The sequence below is a fragment of the Simochromis diagramma genome, unplaced genomic scaffold (genome assembly GCF_900408965.1).
Source record: "Simochromis diagramma unplaced genomic scaffold, fSimDia1.1 OVJJ01000816.1, whole genome shotgun sequence".
In the NCBI taxonomy this organism is placed as follows: domain Eukaryota; kingdom Metazoa; phylum Chordata; class Actinopteri; order Cichliformes; family Cichlidae; genus Simochromis; species Simochromis diagramma.
In genome coordinates this window covers 14,359,179-14,380,125 of record NW_024386908.1, presented here as the reverse complement: position 1 = coordinate 14,380,125, position 20,947 = coordinate 14,359,179, and the positions used below count along the sequence as shown (strand labels likewise).

The 20,947-nt window shown below is 40.1% G+C and overlaps 1 protein-coding gene across 12 annotated transcripts in view; it reads right to left on the bottom strand.

Moving 5' to 3' along the window:
* Positions 1 to 11,547: 11,547 nt before the first annotated feature.
* Positions 11,548 to 20,947, bottom strand: part of ppp1r12a (protein phosphatase 1, regulatory subunit 12A) — a 55,272-nt gene continuing 45,872 nt past the window's right edge. For 7 of the 12 annotated variants that reach the window (XM_040035613.1, XM_040035607.1, XM_040035612.1 and 4 more), the window contains 7 exons: positions 20,119 to 20,135; positions 19,915 to 20,032; positions 17,965 to 18,069; positions 17,834 to 17,881; positions 16,774 to 16,824; positions 15,501 to 15,512; positions 11,548 to 13,033 (listed from right to left, as the gene is read on the bottom strand). In XM_040035613.1, coding sequence (XP_039891547.1) covers positions 12,947 to 13,033; positions 15,501 to 15,512; positions 16,774 to 16,824; positions 17,834 to 17,881; positions 17,965 to 18,069; positions 19,915 to 20,032; positions 20,119 to 20,135 — 438 coding nt within the window. In that variant the 3' untranslated portion in view covers positions 11,548 to 12,946. Of the gene's footprint in view, positions 13,034 to 15,500; positions 15,513 to 16,773; positions 16,825 to 17,613; positions 17,648 to 17,833; positions 17,882 to 17,964; positions 18,070 to 19,914; positions 20,033 to 20,118; positions 20,136 to 20,947 lie in introns of all 12 variants that reach the window. The other 5 variants (XM_040035610.1, XM_040035619.1, XM_040035611.1 and 2 more) reach the window with 3 other exon arrangements.

The window sequence follows — 20,947 nt, the reverse complement described above, 5'->3', positions numbered from 1 at the left end:
TTTCTGGGCCCAAATAAGTCTCAGGATTGTTTGCAATTTCTTAAACATCAAAAACTAACTCAAGAAATTCAATTTCAGCTTAGTTTACAAAAAAAAGAGAGCAAGATTTCAGTTACACACTGCATATGTGGCTTCAGCAGATTTTCATCTAAATACTAAAGTGAGTATGTCTCAGAGTCTCAAATTTTCTTCTGAACTTACATTCCAAGTGAGAGCAGTGACGCATCTTGCTTTCCCATTTCTCCCGAGAACTGGGTTTGTGAGGTGACAGGTTTGTGATTATACACCCCTTAGAGGCAGGGTAAAATCAATAAGACAATATTCATCTTGTAGTTGCTTGACCAATAAATAATCCACAGTCACAGCATAAAAAAATCCTGCGGATGATATTACTGACAGCTCGCTGGTTTTCCATTCCCTCTGATAATTTCCTGATACGTGGACAATATTTCTAAGATAGCACAATGCAGATGTTTGTAACCTGAGAGAAAAGATAAGCCACAAGCAATCTTCATTTGTGTTTGTAGCTTTTTGTAAATGATGCGGATATTTTTATGCGATTACAGCCGTTTCAAACAAAAAACAAGATGAGTCCCAAAGAGTAAAGATTGGTTTCAGGTGAGTAAGCTGAACTGGGTCTGTATTGTGGCTGTGGCTGTGGAGCAGGTTGCTTCCTAATCAGAAGGTCAGTGGTTTGATCCCCAGCTCCTCTGGTCTGCATGTTGTCCCAAATGCATTTGTGCATGTATGAATGTAGTAGAAAAACAAACAAAACAACACAAATGGGTGAATAAGGCTTGCAGTAAGAAAGTGCTATGAGAGCTCAAATAGAGTAGAAAGGCACTATATAAGCACCAGTCCATTATTCACTGGAAATAACATAATTACAGTTACTTAAATTGCCGCAATGAGCTGTGACACATCAGTCTGTGTTGCTATGATGACTTTATCTCTGTGTTTACGTGAAAAAGCAATTAAAATCCATCCATTCGCTTCCGCTTATCCTTTTCAGGGTCGGGGGGGGGGGGGGGGGGGCTGGAGCCTATCCCAGCTGTCTTTGGGTGAGAGGTGGGGTACTCCCTGGACAGGTTGCCAGTCTGTCGCAGGGCTAACACATAGACAAAGACAACCATTCGTGCTCACATTCACTCCCCCATTCACACTTATGGACAATCTAGTGTTTCCAATTAACCTATCCCCACAAACTGCAAGTCTTTGGACAGTGGGAGGAAGCCAGAGTAACCGGGGAGAACCCACGCAAACAAGGGGAGAACATGCAAACTCCACACAGAAAGACCCCGGCCTGATGTTGGAATTGAACTCAGGACCTTCTTGCTGTGAGGCAACATATTCACATATTGTTGGTGTTCACTGTCTTGCCCGATGACACTTTAGGACACATACTGAAGGAGCTGGGAATCAAAGCCACCGATCTTCCCATTAGTGGATGACCTACGCTGTCTCCTGAGCCACGGCTGCCTGACTTCACAGAAACAGGCCTTGGGACTTCTTTATGAAACATCCTGAGGTCTGATCATTGCTTTCAAGAAAGGTGCTTCACAAATCCAGTTTACTTCTACTATTAGTGCACAAAGAAAATGCCAGAGAAGCTCTCTTCGAGGACGAGAAGCGCAGTGACAGTTTTATGAGGGAGTCAGCAAATGATAAAACTGTTTTCAAGCTCAAGCACAAACTCAAAACAAGGAGTTAATATGATGGGAAGCCGCACAACAGCTACCAGCTCATTAAAATACAGCAGGTTTTGCAGCTTTCAGTCGAGTCTATGTATAACTTTGTTTCTAAAAACAAGTCCCAAAGACATTATCATTTCAAACCTGTTCTGGAGTTCTCCTGCATAATGAGCCGAAGTTAGAGGAAGTATAATTAATACAACATCCTGCGAGTCCTTGCAGCATACTGTTGCAAAGCTCCGTTTTCATTACTCTGCATTGCATTCCAGTGATATTCCAGCCACGTTCATGCCATTACCCAACTGTACAAGCACAGGTTTTTCTGCGTGCAGTGATTTAAAGCTGCTATAGGTGCTTACTGTCAGGAACCTAATTTCATGCTATGTTAATAGCCCCATAACTCACCTGTGCTGAAGGATATGAGCCTATTGGTGTTTGATTTGTGTGCGGCCAGCTTGCTCACAAGGGTGCACTGACTTTAAGGGAAGTTTACCATGGATACTCAAATGTACATATCTGAAATAGATTGGCTTACATGTTATTAGTTTGGTGTTTTTCTGCCATAAAGAGCAAAAAATGTGACCTATCCACGTGTCTCAGGAGTGAGTGGGAGGCCAGGCATTCAGCCATTATCTCTGCATGTGCTAACCCTGGTTCAGATAATGAGAAAACCTGGGTGGAGCATGGGAGTGAGGTGCCTCTCCTAAAAATAAACCTTGATCTATGGACTCGGGTCACTCTGCTGCATATTTAGCATATTTCTGTCTGCTTTTGAGGAGGGGGAGAAAAAAAAGAATGAGGAACGGGGGTGCTTAAAGGCTGCTGCTAAGTGTTTCCTTTCATGCCAACACAAACGCTGCTGTGCAACTTAAATGCCCAATAGCATTCCAGTAATGCATTACTGAAATAGCCAAGCTCAGGCTCTGTATATAATGAACACTAAATTTGTATTCAAAGTACCCAAGAAGACTCTGAGAGCTTTAATAAGTGGCCCTATCATGCATTTTGTAACCCATAACACATTTATGGTAAAGAGGAATAAAATGCAGCGCTCGCTAGGCTGTAAAATGAGCAGTGCACGTAAAAATATATTATACATAACAGTGTGTAATAGCCACTCTTGCATTCACACATTTTCATTTATTTGACAGTAATGCTGCAGTCAGGAGCTATTAGGTGGGTAATTCTGTAGCGAGCAGACTCAAGCCGAGCTCGCTCCCCCATGAAATTGTTTGTCCAATCTAAGGAAGTATTCAAGAAGTGTTTCTCCCAAGCCTACCAGATGTTTGCACACAGATGTCGAGTGGGCCAGGAGTCCACAGAACAGGGGATTTTCACAAGAGAAAGCCTTGGAAATATTTTTTTGATTTTTAAATGAGAATCTGATGATTGTGATGTGTTGTTTCATAGAAGAAAAGAGTCACAAATCAGGTGTTCCTGTGAAGAATCCACTTCCTTATTTGGCACACCTGTTCATCAGATCATGACATGGTATAAAGACGCAGTCAAAAAGATCTGGTGAAGTTCAAACTGAGCACCAGAATGGGGACGAAAGGTAATTTTAGGGGCTTTGAATGCAGGTTGATGTTACCAGCCAGGCTGGAGTATTTCAGAAACTGCTGATCTACTGGGATTTTCCCCACACAGCCAACTCTAAGTTTTACAGAGAATGGTCTGACAGAAAAATCAACTGAGCAGCTCTGGGTAAAAATACTTTGTTGATGTCAAGGGTTAGAGGAGAATGGCAAGATTGCTACAAGATTATAGGAAGGCAGCAATAACTCAAATAACTGCTTGTTACAATCTGAAGAGGACAACACATTGAAGCAGACAGCAGCTAAAGACCACACCAGGTGTGGTCACCTGTCAGCTAAGAACAGGATTACGAGGCTACAAATTACACAGGCTCACCTAAATTGGACAATAGAAGATTGAAAAAACGCTGTCTGGTCTCGCGAGTCTCGATTTCTACTATGTCATTTGGATCAAAGGGTCAGAATTTGGAATAAATAACATGAAAGCATGCCCGGTATTAGCGGTTTGGGCTGGCGGTGTTGTTGTAGTGGCGTGAGGGATTTTCTTGACACACTTTTGGGCCCCTCAGTAACTGAAACACTACAGCCTACATGACCATGTCCATTCCTTTATGCCCACAGTGTACTCATCTTCTCATGGCTACTCCCAACAAACTAACAGAAGAAGAATTAAAGCATGTATGAAGGCAAAAAAGTGTAGCATTAATACATAAATTAATACTGTTTGTGTGTTTAAGTTGAGTATTGCCATATTTGAATAGTAGGCTAGCGCTCTGGAGTTAAGTTCATGCTAGCACGGGCGAGCACACTTGATTAGCGAGGCTCATCTGTGACTTGTTATTAACAGAGATGCTAACAGGGCTAACATTGAGTATCTTTTAGGACAAACAATTGTTAAATCAGACTAAAGAGCACCCACCAATCACTCAGCACAGTATGTATGTTTTTAAAAATAGGGGGGAAATTAGCTGGAGAAGCCAGACTGTAAACACACTCTTCTACTCTGTCAAGTTGGGTATTTTAATATGGGCATCAGCTCATTCTGTAGCTTCAAGAGTTCAAGAAGAGCTTGTTTCATGATCAGTCACTTGTTGTCATATAGCTTGAAATATGCTGTATTGGTGTCTATTTGCACAAAGCTCTTTGGCTGCCCAGGGAAAGGGATGTTTGAGGTCAACCTATGCAGAAGCAACAGCGTCCTTTTATGTAGACATAAAGGGTGTGCCAATCTTATCATGATCAAACATTAGGAAGTGTTATTCAGAAACTGACACTGCTTTCTCTAGAAATGTATTTAAAAAGACAATTGATGGAACTCTTATCAAACTGGATATATCTCATTTTTGTTTGCTGAAAGGTTTTTCAAGATAAATTATTTTAAAATGTTAACGCTGTTCTCAAAGGTCAGCACTGCATTACCTCGCAATGATGATAATAGAGGCTTGGCTAATCTAAGAGTCTGAAGCTTGATTATTGCAATGTCTCAAAAGCTAAACCAAACTTCAATATCACATAAACGAATACAGGAGGGCATATATTAATAAAACTACTGAATCACGGAGTATAAAATACAGGCTATGTGAGCCTGGTAAATGAGGCCAAGAATGTGAGCACGTATAGATTCAAGTTTCTTGGTGGAGAGCTTTTTGTAAAACCCGGAAAGAATACTTCTTTTTTCTTTTTGCTCACTTTGACCTCCCTTTTCCCCCCAAAGTTGATCCTGGATTTATGCTGCTGAGCTTCCTGTTACAGTCCTGTTGTAGTTTAATCCTCCATCATGTTCAGGACTGTGAGTCAGCAGAGCTCAGCACTGAGCTACAACAGCAGGAAGGAAGTTAACCGGACGGAAAGCAGATGGTAGTAGGTGACACACTTCCTGTAAGATACCGGAGAAATGCAGCAGTGATCTATTTGCTGATCCATTCATTTTGGCCCTCTAATGAAACAGTTTGAATGCAAGGCACAAATTATAGCAAGTAGGAAGTTTAAAACAAGAAACAGCAGGTTATTCAAGACCAAATGATAAGTCCCTCTTTTAAGAGTATTATTTTTTTCCACCCATTGTATTTGTGATATCATTCTTTTGGTCACTACCCAGAGCTCGTGGCCACAGGTGAGGGTAGGAATGTAGATCAACCGGTAAATCGACCGCTTTGTTTTCACTCTCTCTTCACCACAACAGACCAGATAGAGGTGCATCTGACAAATCTACAGCAACTCCAGAATTTCTGGGGAATGTCTCCAGCGCCTTGTTAAATCTATAACTCAAAATATTAAGGAGGTAATAGAGATAAATGGTGGTTCAACCCAGTAATAGTAAGATATCCTAATAAACCTGCAGCTTCTGGAATGGCCACTCGATGATGCTAATCATCGCCATGAAAATAACAGATTTACAGCCTGGTACGGAAAAAATATTTGGACTCTGTAGTATATTTTACGGTAACTGTAGGTTGATGATATATAACAAATAAGCTTGTTATTAGGTAATGCTAACAGCTTGCTAACCAAATAAGCTGATTATTAGCTAATGCTACCAGCTTGATAACCAAGCTTGCTAGCTTTAGCTAATAACTTAGCTATCCACGCTCTAGTTTAATATTTTTTCTTAAAATTTCCACTGACTAGACTAGACAATTGTTTAGTCTGTGTGAAAATGAACCCATGCTGATATCCTCAAACTGTAACAAAAGTGTAATGAAGCTAGAATCAGTCTCATCTTCATCTGTGACTTACCAAAGCCAATTTTTTCCTGATTAATCTAGTCAAAACTACACTCATCTATAGGTTCTTCAGTGTTCCCTTGACAGAGCAGGATGTTTAGTTTCCTGTAAATCCAGCCGACATCTTTTTCTCCTCTTTTCTAGATTCATCCATCGCAATCCAACCCGCCTTGAATCCAATTTTTCTTAACTGATCGTGTTCATCTTTGTTTGTGTGGCAGACTCGAGCTGTCACGTCACCCGTGCACCTCGATTAGTCATCATTTGTCATCTAGCAAAACCCAGCTGCTGTTTGTCCACAGAGTGAGCCGAGGGTTTTGCTCATCTCTCAGAACCTAAGATTATGCTGGAGTTTAAAATTAAAACTGGGAGGAGGTTTGTTTGAGGCACTGTAACGATGGAGTTGGGAAAATACAGGGAGATTAGACCATCATAGTAACAAAAATGAGTGAGAGCATCTCACTTAACCATCGTTGTGGATGGTTCCTAACCTTGAAAAGCAGAGCAAGTCACGTCATGGTGGAGATGACATGACATGACCATTTAGGTCTGCTGAGATTTATTTCTCTTCACGTTTCTTACGCTTTATGGAGTTTTAACATTAGTCACCAACACAAACACAATTGAGAAGTCCAGTTCAGTGACTTGAAAAAGCATCTTTTTCAGAAACATACATTTTTGACTTTAAGTCTTAATAAAATATAAAACAGTTGAGTTACATAGGCATTTACTCCTACATGGTTATCATAAAGAGGAAAATTAAAAACAAAATAACATAATTTGTAGCAGTTACAGCTTGTAAAATCTCACCACTAGATGTCAGTAGCTGAAAACGGAATTCTGTTTTCTTATAATTCTAGATACAGTAGCCACTGTATGACAAACAACGGTACCTGGCGTTCATATGTAATAAGTCACTCCGCTCTCTGATACGGGTTGATGAGTCAATGTTTGTTTCTGTCCAATAGAAAATGAGTGGTTGAGAATATCCTGAACTAGCTAGCTGCTAAATATTAGCTGCTGCTAGCCTAAGTTCTTTAAACTTTTTTTAAAGAGAATAAAACGACAGTATGATGAATTTTAAAAAGTACTTTTATACACATTTTCATAGCTCAGAACCCTGACTTCAGTTCAGACTTGAGGTGAGTAGGAAGACGATGACGTTTTATCCAGATGTTGTTTGTTGTTTCTTTCTGTCTTTCTTCTGTCACATTTTTGCTTACTTGGTAGAGGGGACCTTTTTTAGATGATAGATCAGCGGTCCCCAACCTTTTTTGCGCCACGGACCGGTTTATGCCCGAAAATATTTTCACGGACCGGCCTTTAAGGTGTCGCGGATAAATACAACAAAATAAAACTAGTACCGGTACCGAAAAAAAGAAGATTTATTCATAACACACATAAAAAGACCCAGGAAAACAGAGTTAACGATAAAAATGATAACAAAATAACCCTGAAAACCATACATTTCACACCTGAGCCTCAACTCTCGCGGCCCGGTACCAAACGACTCACGGACCGGTACTGGTCCGAGGCCCAGGGGTTGGGGACCGCTGTGATAGATGATAGCAGAATTCATCAAGCTGTTGAAAGATGTAAGTAGACACTAATTGGTGGGTATTTCTATTAAATAACCTTAAAAACTTACTGACTCAACCTTGAGTCAATTAGTGATGGGTCGGTCGCGAACGAAATGGCTCTTAGAGCCGGTTCTTTGACGTGAACGACGCGAGCCGGCTCCTTATTGCAAGCCGTTTTTTTTTTTCCCCTCTTTCTCTCACCCTCTCTCTCGCACTTTTTTTCCGCTTCACTCCGCATGCGAGCCTTGTGCTTTATGCTGGGAAGAGGGGGGGAGGGGCGGTAGTTACACTCAGTAGCACAGGAACAGAGCAGGAGGGAGAGACAGAGAAAGAGCCAGGGACGACAACGTCACATTAGAAAGGTATAGTAATCATCCACAACTATTTTCAGTTGCAGATGATAAAGGATTCAGAAAGTTTATTCATGCAGGCCCATATGACAGAGAATATGCATGTTCTTTTTGTTTTCATATTATAATTTATATTTAATTGTGTTGTGGTTTGTAGTGTTTTGTGTTGTTTCACTTTAAATTTGTGAAAGGAAAAAGCTGAAAATTTAAATAGTTAAAAGTTGAAATGTGAATAGTTGATTTTTGTATTATATGATTTATTTATTACATTTTATGTGGAGTAAATAAAAGTATATTTACGGTGGCCCCTACAGACAAAGCACATACAAACTTCAAATCACGTACGAACTCTGAAGCACGTACAAACTCCAAAACACGTAAAAACACGTAAAAACTCCAAAACACGTACAAAAGACAACAGAAGTGCTCCAGGATGCTAGGCGCAGTGTTGAACTTTTGTTACCTAGTGGCTACACAAGCCAGCAAGTACCAACGACTGGATTTGGTGTGTGGTAATAACAGGTAAATAAACTTTTTTTTTTTTTAAAAATTATTTGACTATATATTAATGCTTGTGTATAAATACACAAACAATACACATATGCTTTCATGCTTTCAATTGTGTAATTTAGGTGATCTAGGTAGCTCTGTTTTGGAAGTTCAGTTCATACTAGAAATGTGTTTTGGAGTTTGTACGTGAGGGGCCACTGCATATATTTATGTATAAACATATATAAATAAAACCACTTTTTTTTACATTAGTAATTCCTTTTGTGCATAATTTTATATTATTGTTAATAATAAATTAATTAAAGCAACAAAACAACCTGAAGAGCCGGTTCGGAGCTGAAAGAGCCGGCTCTTTTTAGTGAGGCGAACCGAAAGAGCCGGTTCTCTAAAAAGAGCTAGAGTCAATGACTTTATAGGAGACTTTTGGGGGAGCACGCCCCAAGTGGCCAGTGGAGGAACTGCAAGTTTTGGTACTCCAGCCTGGAAGATTGCCACTTTGCATGGTCCCATTATTGACCCTGATGATTGGCCCAAAACATCTCAGTAATTATTGGACAGATTATTTAATTTTCTACATTTAGTCACCAGATGATGAACTCTAATTAGGCTAAAAAATCTGAAGTACATTGGTTAAAGTATTTTTGAATTCAATTAAACCATCTTACAAATTACCCAGTTTTAGTGATAATAATCATGGTTCCTAAAGCATCCCACCAACACACACAAAGTCTAAAATTTCCTATAACTCCAGGTTAAACTCTTGCCTGTATACACTGAGTCCTGGTGTTTTCTTCTAGTTTGAAACAAACATCAAAGACAGGGAGCATTAATTCAAACCATTTGTTTCTATAACTACATGGAGTCACACTCAAGGCCAGGAATCTTCTTTTCCAATCATCTGTCAAAATCCTCATGAAGACATTTTGCTCGAGATGCTCGAGGAAGCATGTCCATATCACTGTCAAGATGCAGACCACACTTCTTAACCACATGCTGAGGCAATGGAAAATAGAACAGCAAGACACTTTTGCATGACTTTAGGCAATTACAACATATACCACAGCTTAATCGCAAAGCTTTATCTAAGGATTGGAAATCATCACAGACCCAGACAGCTACTGACCAAACAGGGACAAACAAAGGCTTGCTGCAAAGGTGTTTCCTCACATGGTCTTTACAAAAAAATGTCAGTGGTATGTAGTGGAAAGTCAGTCACTTAATGTGTATGCGTGTTTTCTGATTCTTCACTTTATTCAGAACCCAGTATCATCCTCTGGGTTTCCATTAAAAGCAGCGAAGCAGTGCAGGCTGAGGAGTGTGAATACTACTGCAGGGATTTTAAGCTCAGGAAGGAAACTGAGCACAATACGAGCTACATGTCACGAGTGTGTGAGGTGTGTATGTTTACATCTTTGAAGCAAAATATAAAGAAAGACTCTGATCAGAACTGGAACTGAGTGGCTCAGACTGCCTTGGAATAATTAAATGGTACATAGTTCACATGATAGTCTGCAAACTTGAGCACCATCTACTGGTAGTAACAGAACCTCAAGAGGTTCAATCTAGCCTGGAAAGGCAGGAGGAATAAGGGGTATATAAAAAAATAAGCTATTAAATAATGTATGCATACTAAATGGCAGGATTTAAAGACTGCAATGATTTTGGCTCTCAGATTAAAGTATGAACGCATGAATCAAATTCAATGTTCTTATTTATTTATTTTACTTTAAATAAACCATGAGTTTTGTAGATAAAGATGTGTCCTGCCACACAAACATCAGCAAATAACATGGACAATTTCTGTCTTGGGCAAATTTTGTTTACATTACCGTAGTAAAATTAGTATTTTTTCTTTTGTGCTAAAACTGGCCTGCAAAAGGGTTTGAGCTGGTTTACTGCATGGTGCTGTGAAGTATAGAAACTGCAAAAAGGGGCATAATTTTTGGAACATGCTATAATACATTTACTTTAATATGAGGAATGACCTCTGAGTGTGATGTCTGCAGTGACATGGTGCATGGGCCTGCAGCTGTGCAATGGTCACTGTGCCTTTGATGAACATGTCAACCCAGCTGCGTTGATATGGAAACCTATCAAGACTAAATGCTGGCTAAGGAAGTATTTGTACAGACTCCTGGTCCAGAAAGGCCTTCAGTACTCAGGCAGTGCATGAACAGCTACTGTCCTGGAGGTCGGAGCAGCTCATCTTGGTACCTCTGTCCAGTCCGATTTCCACCAGGAACAATCGGATCAAGCATGCCAATAGCCTGGCCTCAGCAGACTTCTGACGACAATGTTTTGTATGCACTTTTGCATATCTGTATTCTGAGACCACTGGCTTAAGAATGCAGTAAATTGAACCAAATATGAGGCGTACATTTCAATTCGGCACAGTTTGCCAATCCCACCGTTGGCTAAAAACCAGGCAATTGAAACCATAAAGTACTCATTTTGTTAAGAGTGACAAAAACAGACAGAATTACAAATGAGCAAATTTATAAGCTACAACCTCTGTAGCTTATGAACAGAAACACTGTAAATAAAAGGGTGTCCCATCTGCTGAAACACCTTTAAAATGAAGAAGAAAAAAAAAAAAAAAGAAAAAAAAAAAACAACACGGGAAAATAAAGAGACGTGGGAACTTTACAATGTACAAGTTTATTTTTAATGAACTCTTCAGTGGTTGGTAGTCACAGCACAACTTGCATGTATTAAGCCACACACCTATTTTACAAGATGATGGGAGAAAAAAAAAAAAATCAAAAAACAAAAAACCCCAAAACAAAAAACAAAAACAAAAAAAAGTTGATGGTCAGTCCATCTGCAGTGACTTTGTCTTAAATTCTTTGACTAAAATATCCTTAAAAGGCCACTGAAATGCATAAAATGTTCTCAGATGAATGGAATATTTGATGGTGGCAATTTTGCTTCAACCTGACATCAAGACTCCTCACATGGCATTGACAGTGCATGTAGACATTGTAGAAAGGACTGGGTTAGCAATACCTAAGATACTTTTTTTTCCTTTTTTAAGTGACAACACCTTGGCTATAATACTAGAGCTTAAAAAAAATGGAAACAAAATTAACAGCACTCTTCCAAGAAACTGAATACAAAGAAAGTGAAATGTAGTGAAGCGATTATTTTTCTTTTTTTTTCTTTTTTCAACTTTTACAATTGTGCGAACACTTATTTTAAAATCGGAAAACAAAAGCACTGAACACTGCCAGCCGTCCCGTGAACAAGAGAGGCTCTACTGTATTGTATCCAATGTCTTTAGTCTATAAAGGAAAAAAAAATATTATAATAATAATAATAATAATAATAATAATAATAATAATTAAAACACACCTGTTTGTCCTCTGGAATTTTTAATAGTAACAGACGGGAACCATAAATGCATGCCATGTGCTGGTCTCAAACAAATACATACAGGTATATACAGCATCACTCAGTACCTGCTAAAACAAAGTGAGAAATACAGAGTATAAACTGACTACACTACAAACCTAAAAAAAAAAAAAAAAAAAAAAAAAAAAAAAGGGGAGGGGGAGAAGGTGAGCGATGGGAGTGGTGGAAGAGTGAAAAATCCTACTTGTGATGGACTCGTCATCATTAAAGCATTTAAAAAATGAAAAAGAAAAAAAAAAATGCATATTGCACATACAGTGAAAGCTTAAATTCCACCAGGTCCGCCTCATGTCGCTAAAGCGAGAATCCAAAATTTTCCCTCTTGGAGGAAGACACGCAGAGGTACAAAAAAAAAAAAACAAAAAAACAAAACAAATTTGGAGGGGGCGGGAGAACTGTGTGTGCATTAGTGATCTGTGGGTGGAAAGGGGAGAAGGGGGGTGGTAAATAAAGAAAAAAAAAAAATGATGGGGCCACAAGGAGCTGATATTAGGCAGAAGTGGCACTTTGAGGGTTTCGAGGGGAAGTGGAGGGAATGCACAGCACACAACACGTACACGGGAAGAAATGTTACATCAAATAAGAGATTGTGGCACAAATAAAATCAGGTGGTGGATAATATCTGTTCTTCAGAGATAGCCCGGAGTGGGAGGAGGAGCGAGACAGAAGAGACCGATGCAAGTGTGTTTCTTTTTCTCTTTATGTACAACTAAGGCTTACTGGTTAAATAGTTTTCAGGCTTCCCTGCCCACAATGCTTTTACATGCTGATCTCTCACACACAAAACACACGCGCGCACACACACACACACACACACCCTTCTTCCTTTTGCTCTGTAAACTCAGTGGTTCTATCAGGACAGCAGCCACACAATCTAGTGGGTTCAATTCGAGGAGGTGCATGGGGAGGGGAGGGATGGATGAACATGATGGGTGGATGCTGCAGTGGTGAAGGAGCAAAAGGGCGATTAAGAGTCGGGAGAAAAACAATGGGAGAGGAAAAAAAAAGAAGAAAAAAAAGAAAGAAAGAAAACGGGAGTCTTGCCTCCGATGTCTGTTGCAATTAATATCTAAATGTGCAATTCCATTAGTCACTGCCATGGGGGACTAGGGGGGGGTGCAGAAGATGGGGCGGGTGGGGTCTGTTCTACTTGGAAAGCTTGCTAATGACTCGAATGAGCGCTCCGTTCTCGTCCTTTAGTCTCTGGTTGTCTGCTTTCAAGTCTGGGAGCATCTGAAAGGGGATAAAGGGAAACAGGAGCGAGAGAGTGAGAGAGAGAGAGCGAGAGAGAGAGCGAGAGAGAGAGACAAGGCTTAGACAAGTCTCGCCACGTAAACAGGTTAAAAACCAGCCACGCCGCTTTTTTTTTTTTTTTTTTTTTTTTATAAACAAACTGTTAATTGCAGTCTGTGTAAAGCAATCTCAGGAGTCACACACAGCATCTCACTTTTGGCTGTCTGACTTTGATTAAAGAGGAAAAAACAAAACCCAACATCTTTGTTCCAAGTCAAAAGTAAAAGCGGGCACACAACAGGCCAAAGATTCTGGGAAAGCCATGCAGAATCTAAGCGGCTGCTGCAGGCAGCCTCAAAAATACACACAGCAGAGGGGAAAAAAGTCACATCTGATCAAGTGCAAATCTGTTAAAATGTTTAACGTTAATGTTCCTGACTTAAGGCCATTATACACATGCTCATCATCTGCAGAAAATTATTCCCTAGCTCAGAATCATGCAGACTTGTTGCCAAATGCAGTGATCTGATTGGTCAGATCTGTTTAAAAATTGCAGCCTGTGTGAATGGCTGCATTAAGAGCACGCGAGCAGAAAAACACTTTAAACGCACGGATTCCAGCTGATCTTGCCTTCAAAGCTGTCTACTTGTGCACCTCTGCCTCATCTCCAGCACAGCAGCCAGTTTAAGACCGCTTCATGAAGATCCTGTTCTGACAACTTACGCCTCAGATTTTATTGAGATTTTTACCCCAAAGTTGTGCAGACAGAAAACACTGATTTCTGTTTCAAACTTTCACAGCGAGGATCATCACTGGCAGTTAAAGCTGCTGGGGCTTCTTGCATCGACTGAAGATGCTACTTCTTTGTGACACTGTCTAACTTTTAATATGGGTTCTTACTGTAGCATGCTGGCAAACAGCCTGAACTGTGGAACGTGTCATCGCGTGCTAATCTTCCAACACCGCTCACTCAGCTTGGGGGCATGGCTCTTTTTTTAACTCTTCTTCAAAATGCAATGCAACTTCCACATTGCCACGAACACACACACGCAAGTGGTCAGAATGGGATTTTTAGAGAGCGATCTAAAAAGCAGCTGCTCCACAAGCGGTGCAGGGCTGCACAACGAGATGACCCTGAAGGGGAGATGTGCCAAATTTAAATCAGGTAAAGTTTTAAATTTGCAACGGGCAGAGATGCAAAACTTTGTGATCACAACTCAAATTTGAGAGTTTAATTTAATTAAAGACAGATTATGCATCAGTTTCCTCTTCTTTATGACATCTACTGAACTTCAGAACACATTCTTTTAAACATGTGCATATTAATGCATTACAGGCAGCAACACAGAGCTGAATGAGCTGTAGTAAGTAAGCCAGACTTTCTCTTGCCCCATAATTTATAAATCCTGGAACTGGCTGTCAGTTGTAAAGTTTAAATATCTCCCATAAAAGCACAATAAAGACTTGAAAAGCTCCTATTTGGACAGCAGCATGTTTTCAATATGATTAGCTGATTAAATAAATGACTTAAAAATATTCGTACAAGGGTGTAAGACATGTTCTACAGTGTTTAGAGGAGACTACCCCAGAGACCCAAGTCCTGCTTGATTTCATATGAGGACTGACTGCTTGTTTAACTTATGACACTGAACACACTATATTGTGTACAAGTCCAAGATAAAACCATACGTGCATGCATTCGTCTTAAATATTTGTTGATGTCATTTGGTAAACTCAACAGAAAAGGAGGGAAGGATAAGGTGGGTTTGGTCTCTGAAGGTTTGGGTCCAAAGAGTTGATGCCATAGGAAGCCACTTCATGCAAAGAAGCCAAAACAAGCCAAACAGAACTACTGAGCTCCCCCTGAAGTAATTACCACAAGTAGAAACTTCAAAGAGGACACTTTCCTTCACAGTACAGTCAGACCTGTCAACCTGCAAACACTTACCTGAGCTTTGCTTTATTCCGTTATCATTCAGATGTTATTTGAAATATTTAGGATAATGTTTTAATGCGTTTTGGAGGTGTGGAAACCACCTGACAGGCGTGTACTGCAAAAGGACAGTGTCCTGCTGTGAAAACCAAAGAAAGACACCCTCCCCAATCTGAAAACAAAAAGCTCTGGGGAGGCAGAGGGGGGCAGAAAGGGTTGTTTTTCAAAACCAGTGATTGCTGGACGGCTGGACACCTGCCTGTCTATGGGTGCGGGGCAGAGCACGAATGGAGCATGAGAAGAATGGGGTTGCAAGGGGGGAGGGGACAAGGAGGAGAAGAAGAAGCAGAAGAGGAAAAAGAGAGAAGAAGAAGAAGCAGGAGATGGTGGTGGACAGACGGACGTGGCTTAGAGGTCGACGGTGGGCAGCTGGCTGCAGGCCGACTGCGAGAGCTTTGCCACCACGCGGGCCAGGGCCCGGTTCTCAGCCTGCAGCCGCTCCTTAACCTGGCGTAGGGCCTGAACCTGCTTTACCTGGGGGAGGTTCTGCAGGAGGGAAAAAAGAAAAGAAAAAACCAAACACAACACAGAAAGAACAAAGAAAGAGGAGGAGGGACAGGGCGAGAGTGGCAGGAGAGGAAACATGTTTGAGGAGACAAAAATCAAGAGAGAAAGGATTAATGAAAGACAGGACAATATAAATTAATAGAGAAGAGGGGCCGAGAGAAGGACAAAGGGGGAAAACAGAAAAGGAAGATTGTTAGAAAATGGGGACAGATTTTGGAAATTGAAGGAATGATTAAGAGGTTCAGCTTGATGCTTGTCGACAGAATGGAAAAGTGACACTGATAAGATCGGCCAGCTGGCTAAGCCCTAAAAATAAACACTTTGTTATCACAGTGATGGGAGAACACATGCTTGCTACGGTTTAATAGATTTCTTCCCCCTCTTTTCTTAGCTGAAAAACATTTTCCCAAAAAGAAATACTTAATCATCCTTAAATGTTAACAGTGGACAAATATTACAGCAGCTGACCTCAGATGTGCCCTGAAGAGCAGAAGGTGAGATTAGCAGGTGTACAAATGGAGACGGAGGTGGTTAACTGTGCCAGTCCAAATATAAAAATCTAAACACAACTGTGCCTAAGATTAATATATATTTTTAATTATTCATTTAATATGCCAAGAGTGAGGTGTTTTAGTATGAGCGAGACTAAGAAGCTACACAAAGAGTGATGCACTGCGACTAATGTTTAAAGTAACAGCTAACAGTCTAGTTTGACTTTGGTATTTTCCCCGTTTTATTTCCAGGGATACCAAAAAAAAAAAAAAAAAAAAAAAAAAAAAAAAAAACTTATGCAAAAATAAAAAATAGAAATAAAAAATAAGTATCCTATTTCAAAGTCTGTCAGCTGTTCACACATTTTTGTATCCAGTACATCCCTATATATGATAAACAAAGCTGGTGACTCCAAGTTACTTTTTATTTTTTTATTTTTTTTAATTAACTGCCATATATTCAAGAAAGAATTGTCAATTTTGATTCATGACTTCTATTAGCTTACAGTGGTTCTCAAAGGCTTCACCAAAGAGTCCTCTGACACATTTGGTAATGTTTAGCTACTTGTCAAGTGATGCTAAGTCTAAACTAGTTAAAAGAGTAAGATTACCTCCCCTGTGTGAGGGGTACCTGGTCCCAAATACTCTGAGCGGCAAGTGTAGCAGTGTTACTGTCTGTCAAAATTATCTGATTAGGTATATAATATGCCATTTACAATTTTTTAATTCAGTATGTGTGTGCTGGGTACCTTAAGTTCCTCCTCCATCTCAGAAATCTTCCTTTCTAGAGCTCTTCTTTCCTGTTGGGTGGAGGAAAGCAGATTAAATCTGAACCACAACACAAAATAAACACTCCAGTGCAGGCATGGAAGGAGAGGTGTAGGAGATGGTCGGGGTGTAGTGGTGACAGGGCACGCTTGAACACAAGCTTATCTAGTGAGGCATCTGCAAGCGGCAGCCAGTTCAAACTTATACATTCAATTCATTTAAAGCCGTCTAAAGACTGGAATGAGTCGAGAAACAGGGATGAAGATGTTTAGAGGTTGTGTTTGATGGTTATAGCTAATGAAATGATTCATGGGCAAGGATGTCAAATGTCTTTAAACCCAAAAGACAATCCTATAATGTAAAAGGCGGCAAGGAAAGGATGACTTGTATGATGACAAAATGTTGCTTAGATTAAAGCATGGGCTTAAAAATAATGGATGATGTTTACGAATCTGTGGGTTATGATGATGTGGCTACAGGAGCTGCAGCTGAAGATGCCAAAGCCATTACAGAAAGGGTGAAAACACACATGCACACGTTTTTATATAACAGCAATTTAACAGCCTGCAATTATTCAACTTTCTACAGAAACTGAGGTAATTTCACACACTTTCACACACTGGAAAAACAAAAATAAGCAGTCTTGAGAAGTGGTGACCACACGCTGCCTCTGAGGTTCAATAAACAGGTGAATAAAGAAGGTGGCAGTGTTCTGGGTGGCGTGGAAGGAGGGCGGGCTTCCCTTTGACCCTCAGCTACGTGAGAGACGACAGCCAGCAGCAAAGAGGAGACTAACACAAAAACTCAGGGTAAGATCATACCACCACCCAGATGATATTGGGGCCTGCTTGTTACCTTCAGACATAAACCCATTGGGGCAGTGTTACTGGAATGTTTAACCAAAGTAACTGAAATAAACTATATTTAGTCTGAGACACACACAAGTTATACATGTTTTTAGTAAATGTGTTAATTTAAAATTTAAAAAAAAAAAAGAAGGGACATTTGCAACAGAAGTGGGTTATTACACTAGCTCATTACCCTTTTCTCCATCTCAAGCTGTGATCGGTCAGCGTAGCGTTCCTGCCTCTGCAATGGGAAACAAAACTGTGTCAGAAACCTTTACAATCCCATCAGGATGTTTAGCCATCCCATGAAGTGCTTCTCCATACCTGTGTGGCCTTCTCTAGTTGTAACTTCAAGTCTGCCAGCTCCAGGTCTGTGTCACGTAACTGAGCCTTCAACTTCTCGTTGTCAGCTAATGTTTGCTCGTAGAGCTGAAGAGAGGACCAATCAGATCCAACAGTCAGAAAGTGCAGCAGTCAAACTATTTATAATCAAAGATTTGTTTAGACTGGCCTACCCGCTGAGAAATGGGGCACATACATAAGCTTTGGTTTGCATTTTTAGCTTGTTTTTCTGTTTAGTTTTAAGCTTTTAAAAAAAGTTTTGGTTTACAAAACCAAACCTCAGAGACGCGCAGACATCCCAGCCTCAAATATGCACAAAGACCCTGCTGAAGCTCACTGTGTTAAAAATATTCCTTTGTGTTTCCAAAGCAAAAACCTGTGTTACATTTATTTTTATTCTTGTTTAGTCAGTTAACTAAAATGCATTTTTACATAATTCATTTTACTTTTAATTAGAATAAATTTGGGCTTGAGGCAAGGTTTTATTACTCTACCATCTGCCTGTTTAGGCAATTACAAATTAAAAAAGAAGCCTATGTTTTGTTAATTGGTGCATGTGCAGTGCCATTGATACTTTACAATACTTGCACAAGACAACAATGCTCGGTCCTACTTATGTTGGACCTAACATCGGTTTCTGACACTGTTGACCACCACATCCTCCTTGAAAGGCTTAAACACTGGGTTGGTGTATCTGGAACTGCCTTAGAGTGGTTCTCCTCATATCTACATCACCGATCTTTTTCTGTGGTGGTCTCCGATTTTAGGTCATCCTCAACCTCCCTCACTTGTGGTGTCCCTCAGGGTTCGGTTTTGGGGCCTTTATTGTTCTTAATACATCTTCTTCCCAGCATATAATGGGCTCTTTTGAGGACATTCCTTATCACCGTTATGCTGATGATATTCCGTTGTACATCTCTTTTAAACCCCAGGATTTATCTAAGCTTTAGCTTCTGAATGACTGCTTAGATTCCATCAAATGTTGGAACATTGGGAAAACTGAAGTCCGCATATGCACTCCGGACATATTTCTATCCCAGATAGTGAAAGCCTTGGTCCTCTCTCAGTGTATCTTAAATCCTCTATCAGGAATTTAGGTATCACTTTTGACTCAAGTCTTACATTGGATGGGCATGTGAAATCTCTGGTTCTGTCTTGTTTTTATAATTTAAGAAATGTGGCTAAGTTAAGCCCCATTTTATCTCGCTGTGAACTGGAGATTGCTATACATGCATTTATTTCCTCATGTTTGGACTATTGTAACTCGTTGTTTATGTGTCTAAGCAAAGGTTCTCTGGATCATCTGCAGGTTGTGCAAAAATGCTGCAGCTAGGCTGTTGACAAAATGCGCCAAGTATTCAGTACACTGGCTTCCTGTTGAATTTAGAGTACATTTTAAGATCCTGGTCTTGACATCCAAAGCCTTGCATAGACCGGCACCATCCTACATCTCTGATCTGCTACAGCCCTATGCCCCTAGCAGGTCCCTGAGGTTATCTGATCAGGGCTTACTTGCTATAAAACAGACTGAGAACTAAGGGTGAAAGAGCTTTTGCCACTGTGGCCCCGAGACTCTGGAACGCTCTCCCTCATAAATTAAGAACCCTGGACTCTGTAGTTGTTTTTAAAAAACAACTCAAAACTCACCTTTTTAAAACTGTTTTTGGTTAATTTCTTGCCTGTTTTATATTGTCTGTTTTACCTTTTTAGTATTTGTCATCTTATGTGCAGCACTTTGTGACTCCGTCTAGAAAGGTGCTATAGATATTTTTTATTATTTATTTAGCAGTACTGTGCTAAAGTCTTAAGATTATTATTATTATTACTATTAGGCCTCACTCCTTGGAAGCAAAATGTAAAGAAATGAAGGATGTCTCAAGACTTTTGTACAATACTTTGTTTACGAGTTTGAGTTCTTTTGAAAATAAATACCTTCTTGTAGTCAGTGGCGTCATCTTTATCCAGTCGGCTAGAATACGGCCTTCGACTTTCACCGTAGCTACGGGTAAAAAGAGTGTCATTACGATCTAGGGATGAAGTGCTCTCATTCCTGCAACAGTAATGACAGGAATTTATTTAAAACAGAAACACACAAACACAAAAAAGGAACATAACATGTTGGAGGGGAAAACCTACCTGAACAATCGGTCACTCTGTAAGAAAAAAACAAAACAAAAAGTTAGAAAGCAGTTTATTCTGCCATAAGATGTTTTCAGTCTCTACACTTGGAAAAAAATGATAAAATACTAGATGATTCAACTCTGATAGAGGGTTTCAAAATAAAAGAAGAAAAAGAAAAACGAAAACACTAAACAGTAGGATGGAACCAGTTATTCAGACTACAGCACCCGACCTTCACTCCCAGCTGCTCTGCATGCACATACAGACACAGTAACAACTAACAGCTGACAGGCCAGCTACAGCCTTGAGGTGCCTGCACTGTGCCTCTAGGTCTGCTGTGCTTGTGTAGTGCCACAGCCATGAGAATGGAGCCAGACATCAGATAGGAAGGTCAGGTTGAGGGGTTGGTCTTCCAGCTATTTTAAAAATTGCAGTCTCCTTCTGGAGGCAGAGAGAGTGTGGTGACACAACAATGCTACACTCTGGGTTTTCCTGAGAGTGCTTCTGGTGGTGGTGGTGGTGGTGGTGGTGGTGGGGGGGGTGGGGGGTGTGAGATAAAAGCTGTAGAGCTAGCTCAACATTATTCAAGGAGCAACTGGAGAAAGACTTTGAAGACAGACTCTGGAATCAAATTGGCTGTTTTTTGTTTTTAAATGATGTCTTTAGCGTCTTATCTACTAATTAGGAATCAACCAAGCATTTTGTTTCAGTACCAACATTTATCAGGATGACCTTAGATGAGCTTAAACTTAAAAAATATTTGCAAACTCAACTCAAAAATACATTTTTATTCCTGTAATTAAGAGAGACTAGCTGGAATGAAAGAGTTTTTCCTGTACATTTC